Raw genomic sequence first — 18,665 nt, 5'->3', positions numbered from 1 at the left:
ATGTCCGATACACAGTGTGGATTCCAGGCAGACGAGCTGTATTTGAGATGTAGCAGTAGACGTCTTAATCCCATACATGTTGTTTGTTAGGATGGTTTTGGACAACGTTGAGTAAACCAATGAAGATTGAAGTGGTTTGCTTGGTGAAATTATAATCCATGGTCTACAAACACTGGATTTACTCCAAACTTAGCTGTGGTGGCTGGGCATAATTTATCATTCATGATCACTTGATGGAAAGAATCTCTTTCTCCAAGGATCATGGAGAGTTAATGGGAACCATGGGCAACTATGAGGCAGCACAAGATGGCTTCATCCAGGTTTGCTTCAGAATTGACAGTCAATAGGTGCATTACTCAGAACGCTGACACCCTTCCTTCCTTCCTTCCTTCCTTCCTTCCTTCCTTCCTTCCTTCCTTCCTTCCTTCCTTCCTTCTTGTGTAGTGATTAGAATGCAGTATTGCAGGCTAATTCTGCCAACTGCCAGCAGATTTTGACTGGTTCAAGGTTGACTCAACCTTCCATCCTTCCTCGGTAAATCCGAGGATCCAGATTGTAGGGGGCAATAGGCTGACCCTAAACCACTTCATAGTAAAGCACTATGAAGCGGTATATAAGTCTTAAGAGTAGCTGTTGCTACTCTTTTCTGACACTATAGAGTATTTTGGGCCTGGATCAGCCATGATAGCAGCCATGTTTGGATGACACTTCTTGGCATCCTTTCCAGGTTTCAGTTGTGCAGTTGGCAGATTTGGCCCAAAAACAATCAGACTTTGTCTTTCCCAGGTTTGTAAGTAAACTGCAGTTGGTTGGCCGCCTCCATTGTGTTGTGCAAGCTGCAATGGCTGTTGGCGTACCAGCAGGATGTGTAAATCTGAGGCCAAATCTGACTTCTCCAATGACTGAAGATTAGTGCTAAACTTAGATTGCATTCTTGGGATACAGTGGTAGAGCTCAAAGGCAAAAATTTGCACATCGAAGGAATGTTCCTGTAGTTGAAGGGCATTAGATGAATGGGTATTTCCCCCCAAACTTAGCAGCTTTAAGATGCAAGGTCTTCAACTCCCAGGATTCTCCAACCAGTATAGATGGACCTGAACTCCCAGAATTCCTCAGTTAGCATGAGTGGATCACAACTCCAAGAATCCCCTAGCCAGCTTTGATGGACTTCAAAGCCCAGAATTCCCCAGCTACCATGGTTGGACTTCAACTTCCAGAAATTGTAGAACAAGTGTAGAACAAGAAGCAATGGGTGGAAACTAATCAAGGAGAGAAGCAACTTAGAACTGAGGAGAAATTTCCTGACAGCTAGAATAATTAATCAGTGGAAGAGAAATTGCCTCCAGAAGTTCTGAATGCTCCAACACTGGAAGTCTTTAAGAAGATGCTGGATAACCATTTGTCTGAAATGGTATAGGGTTTCCTGCCTAGGCAGAGTGGGTTGGACTAGAAGTTCTCCAAGGTCCCTTCGAACTCTGCTATTGTGTTGTGTTGTGTTGTGTTGTATTGTATTGTATTAAATTGCTAGCCAATATGGATGGCTTGTAACTGTCAGAATTGTCCAGTTGGGGAATTCTGGGAGTTGAAGTCTGTTCTGACTGAGGCTTCCCAAGATCATGAAGCAAACTCCTTGTCCGGATAAAAAACCCTTTTATTAATTGACTGTGAATTCTGCTCATTCACATCCAGCAAAGCCTTTCAAGTGAGGATTTACAGTCACAGATCTTATCTGGCTTGGAGAGCTGCCAGGCCGATATCTGCAGAACTTGGTAAGGAGTCTCGGAGAATCATGAACCAATTAAGCCAAGTAATGGTCTCCTGCAAACTCCATTCCCCTTTTGCTCCCCTTTCATTTCCTCTGAGCGAACTAATTGTCTCCTGCAAAGTCCACTTCCCTATCGTTCCCCTTTTATTTCCTTTGGGTGGCCATTCATAATCCACCTGTGGCCTTATTCCCAAGTCGGCCCCTCCCAAGCGGGACACAACAAAGTCTACCTCTCCTAAAATTGCCACGTTTGAAAAACACCGGTCTAGAGTTTGGGGCCATTTTCTTCCTCCCCTTTTCCTCTCTTGGCCAAGCTTCTTCACATGCATCATAAGGGGTATTAACACTCTCTGGGCCCACCTGCTTTTTCTATCACTTTATTTGGGGAACAGATTCCAGCTGAAGGAGAGCTGATCTGTTTGAGCCATTTTCTTCCAAACAGACGAGAGACGCTGGCCCTTCTGGAATTTGTCATTTGACCCACTTTCCCTCCAGGCCAAAGGAGGAGGGGAGACCCTGAGCTCGCCCCACCCACCGCATTCAGGGTGCCCCCAATGGATTGTGCCTCTCCTCGTGTTGCAAACATCTTATTTTTAAGCCGGTGCACGTCACTGAAAAGGCTGGGTGGATGCATACGTAAAGATAGACCCAGCTATGAAGCTGATCAGAAGCTTATTATGGCATCTTCTCTCGCTCTTTTCTTGAAACTGAGCTCAACAACATGGCATCTGTTAAGTCGATGGGAGAAAGTTGATTTGCTTAACAACCAAATGATTCACTTTAACAATGACAGTGATTCACGTAACAATCGATGGCAAGAAGATTGTGACATCGGTTGTGACTTAGCATCTGTCTTGCTTAACCATGGAAATTCTGATCCCGATTGTGATCATAAGTCGAGCGAGAGATGATAGATAGGATAGATGGATGGATGGATGGATGGATTGATTGATGGATAGGAGACAGAGAGATGTGGATGATAGATAAGGTAGACAAAATAGATTGTGAGTTTGATCCTAGGTGGAGGCAGATATTTCTCTCTCTCGGCACATTGAGAATATATCTGCTGAGGGCGGGTCTTGACGTCACAATGACACGACATGCAACCTTGGGGCTCCAGGATTGCTGTTGATATCTCTGTTCCTGGACGGTCCTTTTGGACCTAAACTGTTCTGAAGGAACAGTGATAGAGAAGAGCATGTCCTGCTGATCTCAGGGGCATTGCAAAGCCCCTGATTGATCCAGGAGAAAGCTCTTTTTGCCAGCTACAAGAGAAGCATCCAAAATGGCTGCAGAAGGTTGGGACAAGTCCCTGAAACAGAAGCAGTACAGGAGTGTGTCAAAATGGTGAGAAAATTTTTTATTATTAGAGAAGGGAAAACCCAAAAGACTTTGAGTTTAAAATAAAATTGAAGACAGAAGAATATAAGCGGCAAATTAACCTTGGTTTAAAACTATAGTTTTATCTTTTCTACCTTAACTTTGTTTGTTTTTTATGGATGGACTTTTTACAAATACCTCTTACTTTTAAACTAGACTGGTCTCTTTTTTTCCTTCTTCCTCTATACTTTTTCCATTTTTTGTATTCGTGGATTAAAAGTATCATTTTTTTCCTCTTTTGGAACTTGGAGTTTACAGAGAGAGGCAAAAACAGATGAAAAAGAGGTAACACTGCCATCTAGTGGCTAGAGGCTTGACAATATCTGATAAAGCTATAAGCTTTGTTTACTGAAAGGGTCAGTGGAAAACATTTTGTTTATACAGGTGTTCCTTTGAAGAAAAGAGAAAGCTTTGATTTGAAAAATTCCACTGAATTTGTTTGAAACCTAAAAAGTCTCTGATGTTTTGGCTGTGTTTATAACCTGGAAAATGGCACAATGTGAAAAAGAAAAGGCACTAACTTTGCAAAGAATTTTCTTAGAAATTCAAAAAGTTTTAATAATCACAGAGAGAATTGAAAAGAGACTTGAAATTATAGATTAAAATACAGAAAGTATGGGGACAGTGATTAAGTTTGAGGACAGAGCTCAAAAAATCACAGAGATATATGAAAGTGATAAGAAAATTGTTGACACTGACAGCAAACTGAGAGTGGAGGGAAATGACAAGTGTGAAATATGGAAAGGAGAGATCGATGAACCGGAACTTTATTTCAGATTTCAGAACATAGATGAAGAAAGGAGAGAAAATTTGGCAGAAATAATGAGAGTAATCTCGGCAGAAGCACTAATGATAACGAAAGTTAAGCTGATAAAAGGAGCAGATAGAGGGTTTTGAATCCTTATAAGACATGCAATGAACAACAAGTTCTTAAGAGAAGTCCACATAAGACTTATCAAGAAAACGCTTAGAATACAGACTTTACAAATGGCAAGAGATATTGGACTACACTATTTCTGGAAGGATACAGGAGGATGAAATGAAATGTCACAATAAATTTTAGTTAAATGTAGTTAAAGTGCTATGTACAATGTAATAATAGCTATAGTCAAATAAATGATTAATAATGATAACAAAGATTGATAATATGAAATGTTATACAATAATGTAAGTGAAGATTATGGAGATGATGTGGAAAAGCCTTTTTATAAAAGATAAACAATTCTATGTAGAATAGAATATAAAGATGTAATATCATTGGATGATTTCAGGATGATGTAATAAAGTCATAATATAAATTTACTTCAAATTTAAGATGCCTTATGTTGACAGGATGTAATAATAGCTAGGCTTATTGGATGTTTAATAATTATAACAATTTGTATACATGTACATTAGATTGATGATACTAATAATGGGGAAAAACATGGAATTGAAAATCATTAGAGAATGTTAATGCTAAAATGATAGAAAGAATAGGATAAAAAAATAACCCTTTATTATTGGATATATTGAAGATGATACAATGAATCATTATATTAATGGTTATATATTTAGAATACCTTGTCTAAAATTGAGAGACAATAGTGATAATCAAACAAAGGAAGCATAATAAAAATGTATACAAAGATATCTTGATGGACAATATGTGAATTTTGATAAAATTCAAGCGATGGCTATAGAAAGGATGCAGAAAGACCTTGTAACCAATCCGATATACTGTATGTAGTTGAAGAGGCTTTTATGTTATATGTCTTGTGTGTTTGTGTTTGTTTGAAAATAAAAATTTTATTAATTAAAAAAAAAACATATCTGCTGAAAAAAACTTTGCATTGGTGACAGGAAGGGCATCTGGCCAGTAAATAATCATCTCCATTCAGTTGCCCAGACTCCACTCTGCAAGGGATTGTGGGGTTGTTAAAAGAGGATGATGATAAGTAGGTAGGTGGGCAGACAGACAGACAGAGACGGGTGAGTGGGTGGATGTATAAATAGGTGAGTGGATGGATGGAGAGATGGATGAGTGGATGGGTAGAGGGATGAGTAGAAAGATCTGTAAATGGGTGGATAGATAGATGGTAGAAGACGGAAGGAAGGAAAAGAAAGAAAGGAAAGAAAGAAAATCAGGGAGGAGAGGGATGAATGCTCATCACCACCTCATCTCATCCTCCCCAAATCCCTCGGTAAGCTTTCCCCTGGTTGATGGACCTCCAGGATGGACAGGCTGACTTTTGGCTAATCCTTTCTTTTCCCTCCCTCTGCAGGCCAGCAGTCCTCAAGACCTGCGTCTCTTCTACGAGAAAAACAAGTTGCTGGTGCCAAAGTAAGTTTTCCAAGCCGGCCGGCCTTTTTTTCCCTTCCCTCTCCCCTCCTTCCCGCTCCCCCTCCCTCCCCTCTTCTCACCGCCTGTTCCTTGTTGTGTTTTCAATCGGCACCTGTCCTCTCATGTGCTCTGCCTCCCGGTTTAGCAACCACTTGGCAACGGGCCTTTTCTGCTCTCTAGCTAGGAATGACGGATCTCGGCAAATGGCACGCCAACTTGGTTACCCCGGCTGACCTGGCCGGGTCTAAATATTTCATGCCGGCGGGGCGGGGCGGGGAGAAAAAAGCAGAGTGGCGAGGATCCCAAACCTTTGCCAGATCCACTCGTTTCGGCCAAGCATAACAAGCATCTTGGGGTTTTATTTATTTTTTCCTTCCTTTCTTCCCAACCCAAAGTAAATGGAGAACAAGCATTATTCCAAGTTCTCCGTGCTCCTTGTTTTCCCGGGCTCATCTTAAAAAGGCTGCAGTGAGTGCTGAGCCCATATAATAGTCTTGGATGAGAAGTTCTAGAAAAAGGGAATTTTTAGACAGAGTGGCAAGCTTTTTTTCTTCAGGTTTGAGTCGTGGTTTAGAGCAACTATGGTTTGTTGAGGAGTCCTAGAGGGCAGGTCTATGTGCTAGAGGAGGGTTTCCAAAATTGAGCAATGTTAAGATGGGTGGGCTTCAACTCCCAGAATTCCACAGCCAGCTTGTTTTAAGACAGGTGGACTTCAATTCCCAGAATTCCCCTTGTTTTAAGATTTTAATTATTTTGTTATTATATTTTTGCCTAAGGGAAGCAGTGGCTAAGACGCTGAGCTTGTCAATCAGAAAGGTCGGCAGTTTGGCGGTTCGAATCCCTAGTGCCTCGTAACAGAGTGAGCTCCCGTTACTTGTCCCAGCTTCTGCCAACCTAGCAGTTCGAAAGCATGTAAAAAATGCAAGTAGAAAAATAGGAACCACTTTTGGTGGGAAGGTAACAGCGTTCTGTGCTCCTTCGGCATTTAGTCATGCCGGCCACATGACCATGGAGACGTCTTCGGACAGCGCTGGCTTTTTGGCTTTGAAACGGAGATGAACACTGCCCCCTAGAGTTAGGAACAACTAGCAGATCTATGCGAGGGGAACCTTTACCTTTACTTAAATTTTTGTCACTTATCTTGCTGTGAGGCAATTCTGGGGGAAGATGGGTGGAACCTAAATACCAATATTCCCCAGCCAGTATCCTGGCTGGGGAATTCTGGAAGTTACAGTCCATACATGCATCTTAACAATGCTAAGATTGAAAAAATAGGAATGGGGTATGTCTAGTCTAATGAAAAGAAAGATTAGGGGAGACATGATAGCAGTCTTCCAATATCTCAGGGGCTGCCACAAAGAAGAGGGAGTCAAGCTGTTCTCCAAAGCACCTGAGGAACAAGAAGCAATGGGTGGAAACTAATCAAGGAGAGAAGCAACTTAGAACTAAGGAGAAATTTCCTGACAGTGAGAACAATTAATCAGTGGAACAGCTTGCCTCCAGAAGTTGTGAATGCTCCCACAGTGGAGGTTTTTAATGAGATGTTGGATAGCCATTTATCTGAAGTGGTGTAGGGTTTCCTACATAAGCAGGGGGTTGGACTAGAAGACCTCCAGGGTCCCTTCTTTATTACCCGATGTTCAAAACCCTGTACTAGATGATGGAAGCAAAGCCAGAGGGAATGACTTTGCCGGTCTTGTAATAGCATGCAGTTGGCTGCAGGCCAAGAAGGAAGCCGAGGTTAGCCAAAAATGCAATTTAAATTTCATTTGATTTGATGCCGGTGACGTTTTTCCATTTCATTTTGGAAGAAACTAAAGGGCATTAAGCCTGGTTAATTGGCTGGCTCTCTGCGTACTTTTAATCATTTGTCTTTTGATCAGATTAAAGCCTCCGGGGTGGGAAGCTTTTGAAGCGGCCATTGAGATGGATCCAAATTTTTGTGAGACAACCTGTGACCAATTTTAGGTGGCCTTTAGGTCAGTGGTCACCAACTGGTGGTCCACGAGAAAATGTTGGTGGTCTGCAGAAAAACTATTTGCATTTTTTATGTTGCACTAAATCAGGAGTTCTCAAACTATAGCCCCTGGGACAGATACATGCAACGAACTCTTGTGTTGCTGCAGAGAGTCTCCTCCTCTGGGGTCTTTTTGTGAGGGGCAGAGTGGAGCAGAAATTCCGACTTGGGGTCTGCTTCGGCCTCCTGGTGGGGGACTTTGGGCGAAGGCTGGAGAGAAGATCAGCTGGTAGACAAGAGCCAGAGGGCCTCGTTCCAGTGGGATGGCATCATGGCCTGGAACTGACTGGCCATCTCAACCTGCTGAGCCTCCAGGCGGCAGCACTTGGCCTTGCACTCCCGCAGGTCTTCCCTCTGCTTGGAAAGCCTATGCTCCTAGTCCTCAGTGAGGTGTTTCTGCTGGGCCTCCTTCTCAGCCAGATCCAATTTGAACTGAGAAGTTTTGCCAACTCTTTCTTTGGTGGCTGCTTAGGTCCAGCAACTGCTTCCTGTTGGGGCCCTAAAGAGCCCTGGCTGGCAGGCGGGGAAGGACTGGGAGGGGGGAGGAGCAGTTAGAGGCCCTCAAGGTGCCTTTTGATGTGAGTGTCATTGAGTTGGCCACACCCATTCAGTCACACAGCCACCTAGCCACACTCACCCACTAGGCCGATCATATTAGTGGTCCTTGAGGTCCAAAAGGTTGAGGATTCCTCCTTTAGGTCATTTGCAAAAATGGGTGTGTTCCTCGCGCCTCCACCCCACCCATAAATCAGATCAGAAGTTGGGTAACTTTGCTTAATATCCCCATAAGATGTGGGTTTGATTTGGAGATGATGATGATGATGATTACTATTACTATTATTATTGTTGTTATTATTATTATTACTATTATTATTACTATTATTTGCAAATATGTGATTTAAACCAACATGCCATCTCAGGCAGGAGAGATTGAGAATGGGTCTGTTTAGCATTGTTTATTTTGCTATTTTTTAAAAAAAATCTTGTTATTAAATAAAAAACTTTGATGGCGGTACGGAGAGTCCTCATTTAGCAACTGCCTCTTTTAGTGACCATTCGGATTCATGGAAGGGATGTAAAAGTAACGTTTGTGACCCGAACTTGTCTTGACAACGTTCCATAAAGCAAAGTAAAGCTGAAGCTAGATCGTAAGCGGGGGTTGCAGTTTCACTTAGCGACTGCTTCACTTAACAACTGAGTTGCTAGTCCCCATTCTAGAGACTAAATGAGGACTCCCTGTATATGTTTATACTATAAAAGTGCTGGGAAGAAAGAAAATGGTTGCAGAGGTGGCGCAGTGCTTAGAATGAAGAATTGCAGGCTAACTCTGCCGACTGCCAGCAGTTCGATCCTGACCAGCTCAAGGGTGACTCAGCCTTCCATCCTCCCGAGGTCGGTAAAACGAAGATTCAGATTGTTGGGGTCAAGAGGCTGACTCTGTAAACTGCTTAGAGAGGGCTGTAAATGCACTGTGAAGCAATTGCTCTCCCTTCCTTCCTTCCTTCCTTCCTTCCTTCCTTCCTTCCTTCCTTCCGAGTGGTTAGAATGCATTATTGCAGACTAATTCTGCCGCCTACCAGGAGTTCGATCCTGACCGGCTCAATGTTGACTCAGCCTTCCATTCTTCCTTCCCTTCCAATCCTGTTATTCTGCATTCTGGAAATGTTACATATTTGGTTGCTGTTTGTGTTTGTATGTATATTACTAGGCATCCGGAATGTTAAAATGAGGGTGCTTTACCTTCCTCCTTTTTAAAACTGTTGTTTATTTCTTTGTTTTGAAGCATCCCAAGGGAAACCTCTGCCCATTTGAGACAACTCCTCTTAGGGCTGTTGCAACGAAATTACAAAGACCGAATGGATTTTGGTAAGCGTTTTGACGTTGCTTAAATCTAAAGGGGGAAACCAGGGCAAGCCAGTTTATTTTACATTCCTTGGCTTCTCTTTCTTTTCCTTTCAAAAACAAACTGAAATCACCTCATAAAGCCAACTTCTGATTGAGAATGTATATTTGACTCTTCATGTAATAATGGCAGCTAGGATTGTGTATGCACAACCCTGGAAAAGGGAAGAGATTCCTACAGATGAGAATGTGATCAGGAAAATATTAGAATGTGCAGAAATGAATAGGTTGACACTTGCAATTAAAGAGAAGGAGCAAACTGAATATTCTAGTAAGGTAAAGGTTCCCCTCGCACATATGTGCTAGTCGTTCCCGACTCTAGGGGGCAGTGCTCATCTCTGTTTCAAAGCGGAAGAGCCAGCGCTGTCCGAAGACGTCTCCGTGGTCATGTGGCCGGCATGACTCAATGCCCAAGACGCACAGAATACTGTTCCCTTCCCACCAAATGTGGTCCCTATTTTTCTACTTGCATTTTTATATGCTTTCAAACTGCTAGGTTGGCAGAAGCTGGGACAAGTAACGAGAGCTCCCTCCGTTACGCAGCGCTAAGGATTCGAACTGCCGAACCGCTGAGCTTCTGATTGACAAGCTCAGCGTCTTAGCTACCGAGCCACTGCGTCCCTTGAATATTATAGTCTATGGGAACTATTCTATCGATGTTTAGAGAACAAATATGAAAGTTAGAAATGAAAGTAGAAAGTAGTGAAACATAGAAAATATATAGAATTAAACAATTTAAGAAATGGATTGTTACAGTATCAGATATCATCAGATATGTTATGCTTATCAGTATTAAGTCAAGAGCAGGGGAAAAACGAGTATGGTTGTAAATATAATTGTTATTGCACAAGATATTTGTATTCAGGCAACACACTGTTTAATGGAAGATGGATTGTTTGTATTAAAATTTTAAAAAAATGTTTTATTTTTGATTTTATTTTATTTTTAGATGAATTTTTCCACCACCCCTTCCTGGATGCCAGTACTTCTATGAAAAAATGTAAGTTTCTTTCATGCTTTTTCTCTTTGGGGTTGATACGTCGCTGTATAGCACATAGGCACACGCAAAGCGAATTTAGCGATGAGAGCTTTAGTACGTTTTCCTGGCTTTCCCTTTGAGATGGTTAAGGGAGAAACAGCCTTCTCCCATCTGCTAATAGTTACTAGAGGAGATTTTATTCATTTAGTTACTTGTTATATTTATTTGACGCCCATCTCATAATGAAACCGAACTGCGGGCAGCTTACTGTATTAAAACATAGATTTTTATTTTTATTTGCTCTTTATGGATTGGGGGGTTGGCTATGATTAGGACTAAATACTGTCTCTTGCATTTGAATAGAAATAGGAGTACAAATTAGGAATTATTAGGGATAGAAGAGAATGGAATGGAATAGAATTCTTTATTGGCCAAATGTGATTGGACACACAAGGAATTTGTCTTCAGTGCATAAGATCTCAGTGTACATAAAAGATATAAGCGATAATCATGTTTAAGATTGTGGTAAGGGATAATCATGTTTAAAAGGGTGGCCTAGTGGCTAAGACGCTGAGCTTGTCGATCAGAAAGGTCAGCAGTTCGAATCCCTAGCGCCATGTAATTGAGTGAGCTCCCGTTACTTGTCCCAGTTTCTGCCAACCTAGCAGTTCAAAAGCACATAAAAAATGCAAGTAGAAAAATAGGAACCACTTTTGGTGGGAAGGGAACAGTGTTCTGTGTGCCTTTGGCATTGAGTCATGCCGGCCACATGACCACAGAGACGTCTTCGGAGAGTGCTGGCTCTTCGGCTTTGAAATGGAGATGAGCACTGCCCCCTAGAGTCGGGAACAACTAGCACATATGTGCGAGGGGAACCTTTGCCTTTTAATCATGTTTTAACATTTAAGAAAATGTTTAAGAATGTTTAAGTTTGTGGTTGTCTGACATTTTGTCTGGGCCGCGTTGAATCAGGAGGAATTGTCTTGGATCGCACATGAAACATATCAAGAAGCTAATGTATGATAAGTACTGGTAGTCCTTGACTTACAACAGTTCATTTAGTGACAGTTCAAAGCTTTGAAAAATGTGACTTAGGATCATTTTTCACTTGGCAAGTGACTCATAGTTATGACGGTTGCAGTGTCCTTCTGACGAGCAAACTCAATGGGGAAGCCAGATTCACTTAACAACTGTGTTCCTAACGGAACTGCAGTGACTCGTTTGTCATTGGTGGCAAAAAAAAGGTTGTAAAACGGGACAAAATCTACTTAACAAATGTCTCACTTAATGACAGAAATTTTGGAATTGATTGTGGTCGTAAATCAAGGACTACCTGTAACAAACTTCCTTTATTTACTATATATTTTGTATCATCTTATGGGACCACATGAATAATAGAATAACAGAGTTGGAAGGGACCTTGGAGGTCTTCTAGTCCAACCCCCTGCTCAGACAAATGGTTGTCCAGTCTTTTCTTGACTAGCTGTCCAGGGCCTTGGGTGTCCCGTGTATTATAGGTTGGACACAGCTTCTTAAGATTAAAAACAATTATTCCTTTCCAAGCCCCTGTTGGTCAAGTAAACAGAACTTAAGTTTAAATTTTCTAGTTATAGTTCTACCTATGCCTATCTTTCTTAAATTTTGGGAAAGAGCCCTTTTATTTATGGTGTTCAACAACACCTGTTTTCTCCTGAAAAAATGGGTTAGATAGCTCTTGTTTTCAACGGTGTTTAAAATCTGATAATTTGATTACCTTTCCAAAACATAAAGATATTTTCTCGCTGTAGCTTCAAAATGAGGTCAGGATAATTTCATGCGGATGTTACCTCGGTTTGTGTTGTCCGTGAAAACTGCTTTTGGAGAATTCTTTTATTTAGAGTTGGAGTTTTCTACTTTTTCACTCCCTTTTTCTCACCTGGGGCTGACCTAATGGATGATAAGGTATGCTTAAATGGGACAGACATTTGCTTGCGGGAGAAAGAGAGACAGAGAGAGATTCAAAATCACGAATGCGCATTGGTTTTGCAGAATCAGAAGGAGATTAAAAGCCCTTAAAAGGAGAAAAACTCATGGTCTCTGTCAGATTTCTCCACCAAGAAAGAACTGGTAAAAAAGATTTTAACCAAGAAGCAGAGTTGTTATAGTATAGCCTTTATTGTCATTTTACATCATGTATACAGCTGGTGTAATCCAATACAAAAAATGCATCAATAGTATAAAGAATAATCCTTAGGCAAGTAATTAGGAAAAAAGAAAAAGAAAGAAAAAGAAATACTAGTCATACGTTTCTGCATTTGCGTGGAGTGATTGTGGTTGTGTTTAAGAGTCTGACAGCCCAAGGATAGAAACTATTTAGAATAGAATAGAATAGAATAGAATAGAATAGAATAGAATAGCAGAGTTGGAAGGGACCTTGGAGGTTTTCTAGTCCAACCCCCTGCTCAAGCAGGAGACCCTAGACCACTTTAAACAAATGGTTATCCAACATCTTCTTTAAAACGTCCAGTGTTGGAGCACTCACAACGTCCGGAGGCAAGTTGTTCCACTGGTTAATTGTTCTAACTGACAGGAAATTTCTCCTTAGTTCTAAGTTGTTTCTCTACTTTATTAGTTTCCACTCATTGCTTCTTGTCCTACCTGCAGGTCCTTTGGAGAATAATTTGACTCCCTCTTCTTTGTGGCAGCCCCTGAAATATTGGAAGACTGCTATCCTGTCTCCCTTGGTTCTTCATTTCATTAAACTAGACATACCCAGTTCCTGCAACCGTTCTTCGTATGTTTTAGCCTCCAGTCCTCTCATCATCTTCGTTGCTCTTCTCTGCACTCTTTCTAAAGTCTCAACATTGTAATACTCTAGAAAGAGTGCAAAGAGGAGTAACAAAGAGGATTAGGGTACTGGAGGCTAAAACATACGAAGAACGGTTGCAGGAACTGGATATGACTAGTTTAATGAAAAGTAGGAATATTTTTAAACCTATTTGCTCGGCTGGGTATGCTTTGATGTCTTCTGCCCCTTGTTTGAAACCATGGTTGGTTCATCTGGGGATAGGCCTTAGTTTCTATGGGGTGCAGATGTCCTTAAAGGTCTATAAATCAATAGTATAAATACTAAATTAAATCAATTAAATGGGAAATTAAATGCTACAGCTTGGTTTACAAAGGAAAAGATAAAAATCAGGAATTGGGTGCATATTATTTATTTATTTGTGCAATCTTTCCACCGCCCCAGTCCTCAAGGATACCAGGTGGTTTAGGAATAATTAATTTGTTCGGTTTCCTGATTTCCACTGGCTTGTTAGAACAAACTGTGGTTTAAACAAAGCCTGAATCAAGATGCAGTCTGCAACCAGCAGGAGATATGTAGGATGAAGGATATATTGGGTTTTAAGGGTGCTAGATAACCTCTGGGAAAATTAAGGTTGCAAAGTAGGGGTCTAGAATGCTTTCTGTTATCATCACTTCTTCCAATACTGAATCTTTCATCTTTAACTGCACTCAGGTGTCACTCATGCAGGCAGAAAAAAGTTCTCCTGGTTTAGGGTGGCCTCCAAGCCTTCTCGGTCCTTGCCTTCACCAGCAGGGCCCCCCTTGGGTTGTAGGACAGAGAAGGGTGGCCATTCTCCAAAGCGGAAAACATACTCCCGTTCCAAGGATGTTCAAAGGTTAGGAGATCCTCCTATCCCAATGGTTCTTCCACCGCGGACAAAGGTTACGACCAGACCAGAGACGTTTGTTGGCCAAGGAAGAGCTTCTCAACCCAAGCCTTCGTTGATACCAGCCCGGAAGACTCTTCAAACAGGGCCACCATCTGCTCCCAACCTCCAGCGCATGAGCCAACAGGGCTCTTCAAGCAAGCCAGAAAGAATCTTCTTGGCTTGGCCTTCATTCCCCTCTTTACCGACCACCTCTGAAAAGCTACACAGCCTCACTCCGCGAAAGGCACAAACCCACCTTCGCAACCACCAGAAATGGATTCCTGTGGTCCAACCACCATCTCCAACACCGTCAACTCAGATGTCCAGGGAAACGGGTTCTCGAAAACGTCGGCACCAGCAATTGTTGCTGGTCCCATTGCTTCCCAAGTCACGTCCGTCCCATAACTGGGTATAGATCGGGAGCCAATGGTCAACTCACAAAGAATCCCTGGCCTGCTCTTGAGTTGCCATAGGCAAGGGGGAGAAACTGATGGAGCAGCGTGACAGTCACAACCAGAAGCGCATTCCATTCGTATCTTTCTCAAGGTTGTCTCCCAGGTTACCTGCAACAGCCAGAGTGGTGTGATCTCTACAGCGTGCGAAAGTGCTCCATTGGTGAATGTGATTGATATATGACACATCCTGGAGGGGAGGGGGGGAAAACAGGGTCATACTTGGACCGTAAATTATGTGGGGTCAGAGCTGGTTTCTCTTGAGCCAACATGTTGCTCCTAATAAATAATTGGATTTCTTTTGAAGCTTGGCTCGAGGCTCATGATTTAATTAGGGCATCCTTCGGAACCCTGACACCAACGTTTTCATACTAACAAAAGGGAGTGATGCTATAGTGCGAAAAACAGGAGAAAGAAGTTGTCTCACCTCCATCTTTCAGGAGTTGACAGTGATGTGGGCATATAGAAAGATAGTCATAAGCTACACCCACTGCTAATTAGGACACTAATTAGCAAATTGGGGTTACGAGAGAACCGCTTACCATGCGACTGCTGTTGGGAAGTCCTTGGGTTGCGAAATACCATGTGTCCACTTGTGAACCTACCTCTTGGGAAGAGGACAAGAGTGTCAACTTTGACATAGGCACCGAGAAGACAATTTCAAGAAAGAAGGTGGGTTGGACTGTCAGATCCTTGGAGGTAGTATTGAAGAGTGACGGTGATTGAATAAATGGATCAGGTCAATTCTCAGGTAGATGTCTCCTGAAGCCCTTCCTTGTTCAAAGCAGCCTCTGCAGGGACCTTCTCTTCATGGCATTTGAAATGTCCACCATTGCTCAGAGAAGGGCATTGATGTTCTTCATCGAAGATCTCCAGCTAAAAGGTCTTCAGCATTTGGAGAAGAACCTGGTTTTGATGTATTTGGAGAAGATGATCCAACTCAGGATAGATCCTTCAAACCTCCAGCTACAGTCAAGAATTTCATTTGTACGGTGGCCTCCCACCCAAACATCATTTCATACCTATGTAACCTTATAACCTTCTTTTAATTTACCTATCTGGGATTGCAGGGATGGAGACCTTGAGGTTCTTAAGTATTGTTGGATTACAGGTAGTTCTCAACTTACGACCATTTATTTAGTGACCATTCAAAATTATACAAGCATTGAGTAAAGTATCTTATGACCATTATGGTCCTTGAATGATTATCACAACTTCCCATGGTCACATGATCCAAATTCATGCACTTGGGTCCTTCAAGCAGAGGCAACGGGGGTGGGGGGGAACCAGATTTGCTTAATGACTATGCGATTCCCTTAACAACAGCAGTGAATGCCTTACCCATGGTGGCAAAAAAGGCAGGAAAATCGGGCTTGATTCATTTAACAACCAATGGAAATTCTGGACCAAATTGTGGTTGTAAGTTGAGGACTATCCATATGAAGGAGGAAAAGGCATATTCAACTCCACCATCAACCATGGAGACTCTCTCTTGGACCAATAATTCTGTCCTAGCCCAACCTACCTTAAAGGTAGTTCGTTGTGAAGAAAAATTGCTTTGAGAGTTGTTTTAAACTCCTAAAGAAATTAATGGGATATTAATTAAACAAGTAAGTAATAAATTCATGGTCCAGCATACAAGAACCAGATATTTTCATCCCTGCAGCCTTAAAAAATGTGAAAACTTTATTAACAATTATAAAGACATCTTGCCAGATTTTCCTTCTGTTTCTAAGATTTCTTCTATTTTCTCCTTCTCCTCCTCCTTCTGCTCCCCTTCCTCCTCTCCTCCTCCTCCTCTTCTTATTCTTCTCCTCTTCCTCCTCCTCCCCCCATCTCTCTATGTATTTTTTATTTGTTTTGCTAACTTTGAGCCTGTTTTATATGTGTATTTTTTAAAAAAAATATGTGGCTGTAGTTCATTTGTTTACATGGCTGACTTTATTTTTGTTATGTGTTTGTGTATTTATATCTTTGTGTAAACTGAGCCCTGTGTGTTTTGAATTCTTAACGGGAAAATAAAGCCAAAGAGAAAACAACATTGGACTTAAGATGTGTTTTGATTTCGGAGTTGTGTTTTGCTCTCTTACCAAAGAAAAAGGAGAAAGTTGACCAGATGTTCAGTGAATTGATGGTGCAGAGTTTCTAGCCAGTTTAGGAAAGGGACATATACATATGTCTATTAAAAAATCTTAAATTAAATCCTGGTAGCCCTCAACTTATGATCACAATTGAGCCTGAAATTGACGTTGTTAAATGATAAATTTGTTAAGTAAGTTTTCCACATTTTACGACCTTACTAGCCATCGCTATTAAGTGTATCACTGCAATTGTTAAACACCAATCTTAGATGAATCTGGCTTCTTTGTTGATTTTGCTTGACAGACGGTCACAAAAAGGGAATCACTTCACCCTGGGGTACAGCAAACCATCATAAATATGAGCTGGTTGGCCCCATGTCTATATTTTGATCACACAATCATGGAGATGTTGCAATGGTTATAAGTGTGAAAAATGATCGTAAGTCACTTTTTTCAGTGTTGTTGTAACTTTGAACATTCCCTAAGTGAAGTTAAGGACTACCTATATACCATAATTGGGAACAAACAGATTAACAGAGTTGGAAGGGACCTTGTAGGTCATCTAGTCCAACCCCCTCCCCAAGTAGGAGACACCAAAGACAACTTCTGTTCCATCGGTTGATTGTTCTTACTGTCAGGAAATTCCTCCTTATTTCCAGGTTGAATCTTTCCTGGGTCAGTTTCCATCCATTATTCCTTGTCTGGCTTTCAGGTGCTTTGGAGAATGGCTTGACCCCCTCCTCTCTGGGGCAGCCCCTCAAATATAGGAAGACTGCTATCCTGTCTCCCCTGGTTCTTCTCTTCTCTAGACTAGCCAGGCCCAGTTCCTGCAACGGTCCGTCGTATGTTTTAGTCTTCAGGCCTTTGATCATCTTAGATAGATTCAGATTAACAGAGTTGGAAGGAACCTTGTAGGTCATCTAGTCTATCCCCCTGCTCGAGCAGGAGACCCTACACCATTTCTCACAGATGGCAGTCCCGTCTCTTCTTGAAAGCCCCCAGTGATGAAGTTTCCACAACTTCTGAAGGCAACTTCTATTCCATCAGTTGATGGCTCTCAATGTCTGAAAATTTTTCCTTATTTCCAGGTTGAATCTCTCCTTGTTCATCTTTGCCCCTCCCATGTGCTTGAGAAACCTACTTACAGGTCATGCTTGCAAGAGCCTTGCGTGCTAATTTTGGCTAGTATTAAATTAGGTTGACAATTCAGTGTATCATAATGGATGCCTGTTTAATTCCTTTTTTTTGAAGGTAGTCTGAAAAATAAACATCCCAAAACAGGCTGATGATCTGTTGTATCATGAAGAGGAGTGGGTCAAGCTATTTTCCAAAGCACCCGGAAGGCCAGACAAGGAATAATGGATGGAAACTGAACAAGGAGAGATTCAACCTAGAAATAAGGATAAATTTTCTGACAGTGAGAGCAATCAACCAATGGAACAGAAGTTGCCTTCGGAAGTTGTGGGAGCTTCATCACTAGAAGCTTTCAATAAGAGACCAGACTGCCATTTGTCAGAAATGGTGTAGGGTCTCCTGCTTGGGCGGAGGGTTGGACTAGATGACCTACAAGGTCCCTTCCAACTCTGTTATTCTATTAAACTATCCATGTGAAGATAAACCTATAACTCACTCAAAACATGCACCTACCCATCCAGCTTATCTTTTCACATCTGGTTCTCTCCAGATGTTTTCTCAGAACTCTCAGCTTTGGCGTCTTCTCACATCTGGAGAGACGCTGCTGGGCTCTCTGATCTTTTTTAAACAGGAAATGCTGGAGAATGAATTTTATGCAAAGCGTGTCCTCTGATCCCTGGTTGTGTTCCTCCTTAAATTCAATGTGAATTGGAGCCTTTCTCTGTTCCCTGGGCTGCTTCTAACCCAAACAATGTCCCTTCACCTTAGTGATTTTCCCACACCCGGAATTAAATGCCGAATGAAATCTCGGAATCCCATCTTAATCTGTTTCTTAATCTGGTAGGTTTTTGGAAGCAATGAGAATTTTTAAAAAAATACGACTTGTGAATGGACTAAATATAGTGAATTTTGCATCTTGAATGGAACATTGACTTGG

The 18,665-nt window shown here is 41.7% G+C and overlaps 1 protein-coding gene across 1 annotated transcript in view; it reads left to right on the top strand.

Moving 5' to 3' along the window:
• ULK1 (unc-51 like autophagy activating kinase 1) overlaps nucleotides 1-18,665 on the top strand; it is an 89,355-nt gene that overhangs the window by 42,130 nt on the left and 28,560 nt on the right. The window contains exons 11-13 of the mRNA XM_032229225.1: nucleotides 5,410-5,468; nucleotides 9,269-9,351; nucleotides 10,337-10,387. Of these exons, the coding sequence (XP_032085116.1) occupies nucleotides 5,410-5,468; nucleotides 9,269-9,351; nucleotides 10,337-10,387 (193 nt within the window). The remainder of the gene's footprint in view (nucleotides 1-5,409; nucleotides 5,469-9,268; nucleotides 9,352-10,336; nucleotides 10,388-18,665) is intronic.

This window comes from Thamnophis elegans, chromosome 13 (assembly GCF_009769535.1).
Source record: "Thamnophis elegans isolate rThaEle1 chromosome 13, rThaEle1.pri, whole genome shotgun sequence".
NCBI lineage: Eukaryota > Metazoa > Chordata > Lepidosauria > Squamata > Colubridae > Thamnophis > Thamnophis elegans.
Note: the sequence above shows the minus strand (reverse complement) of the source record. Positions and strands in the feature narration are given on the sequence as shown.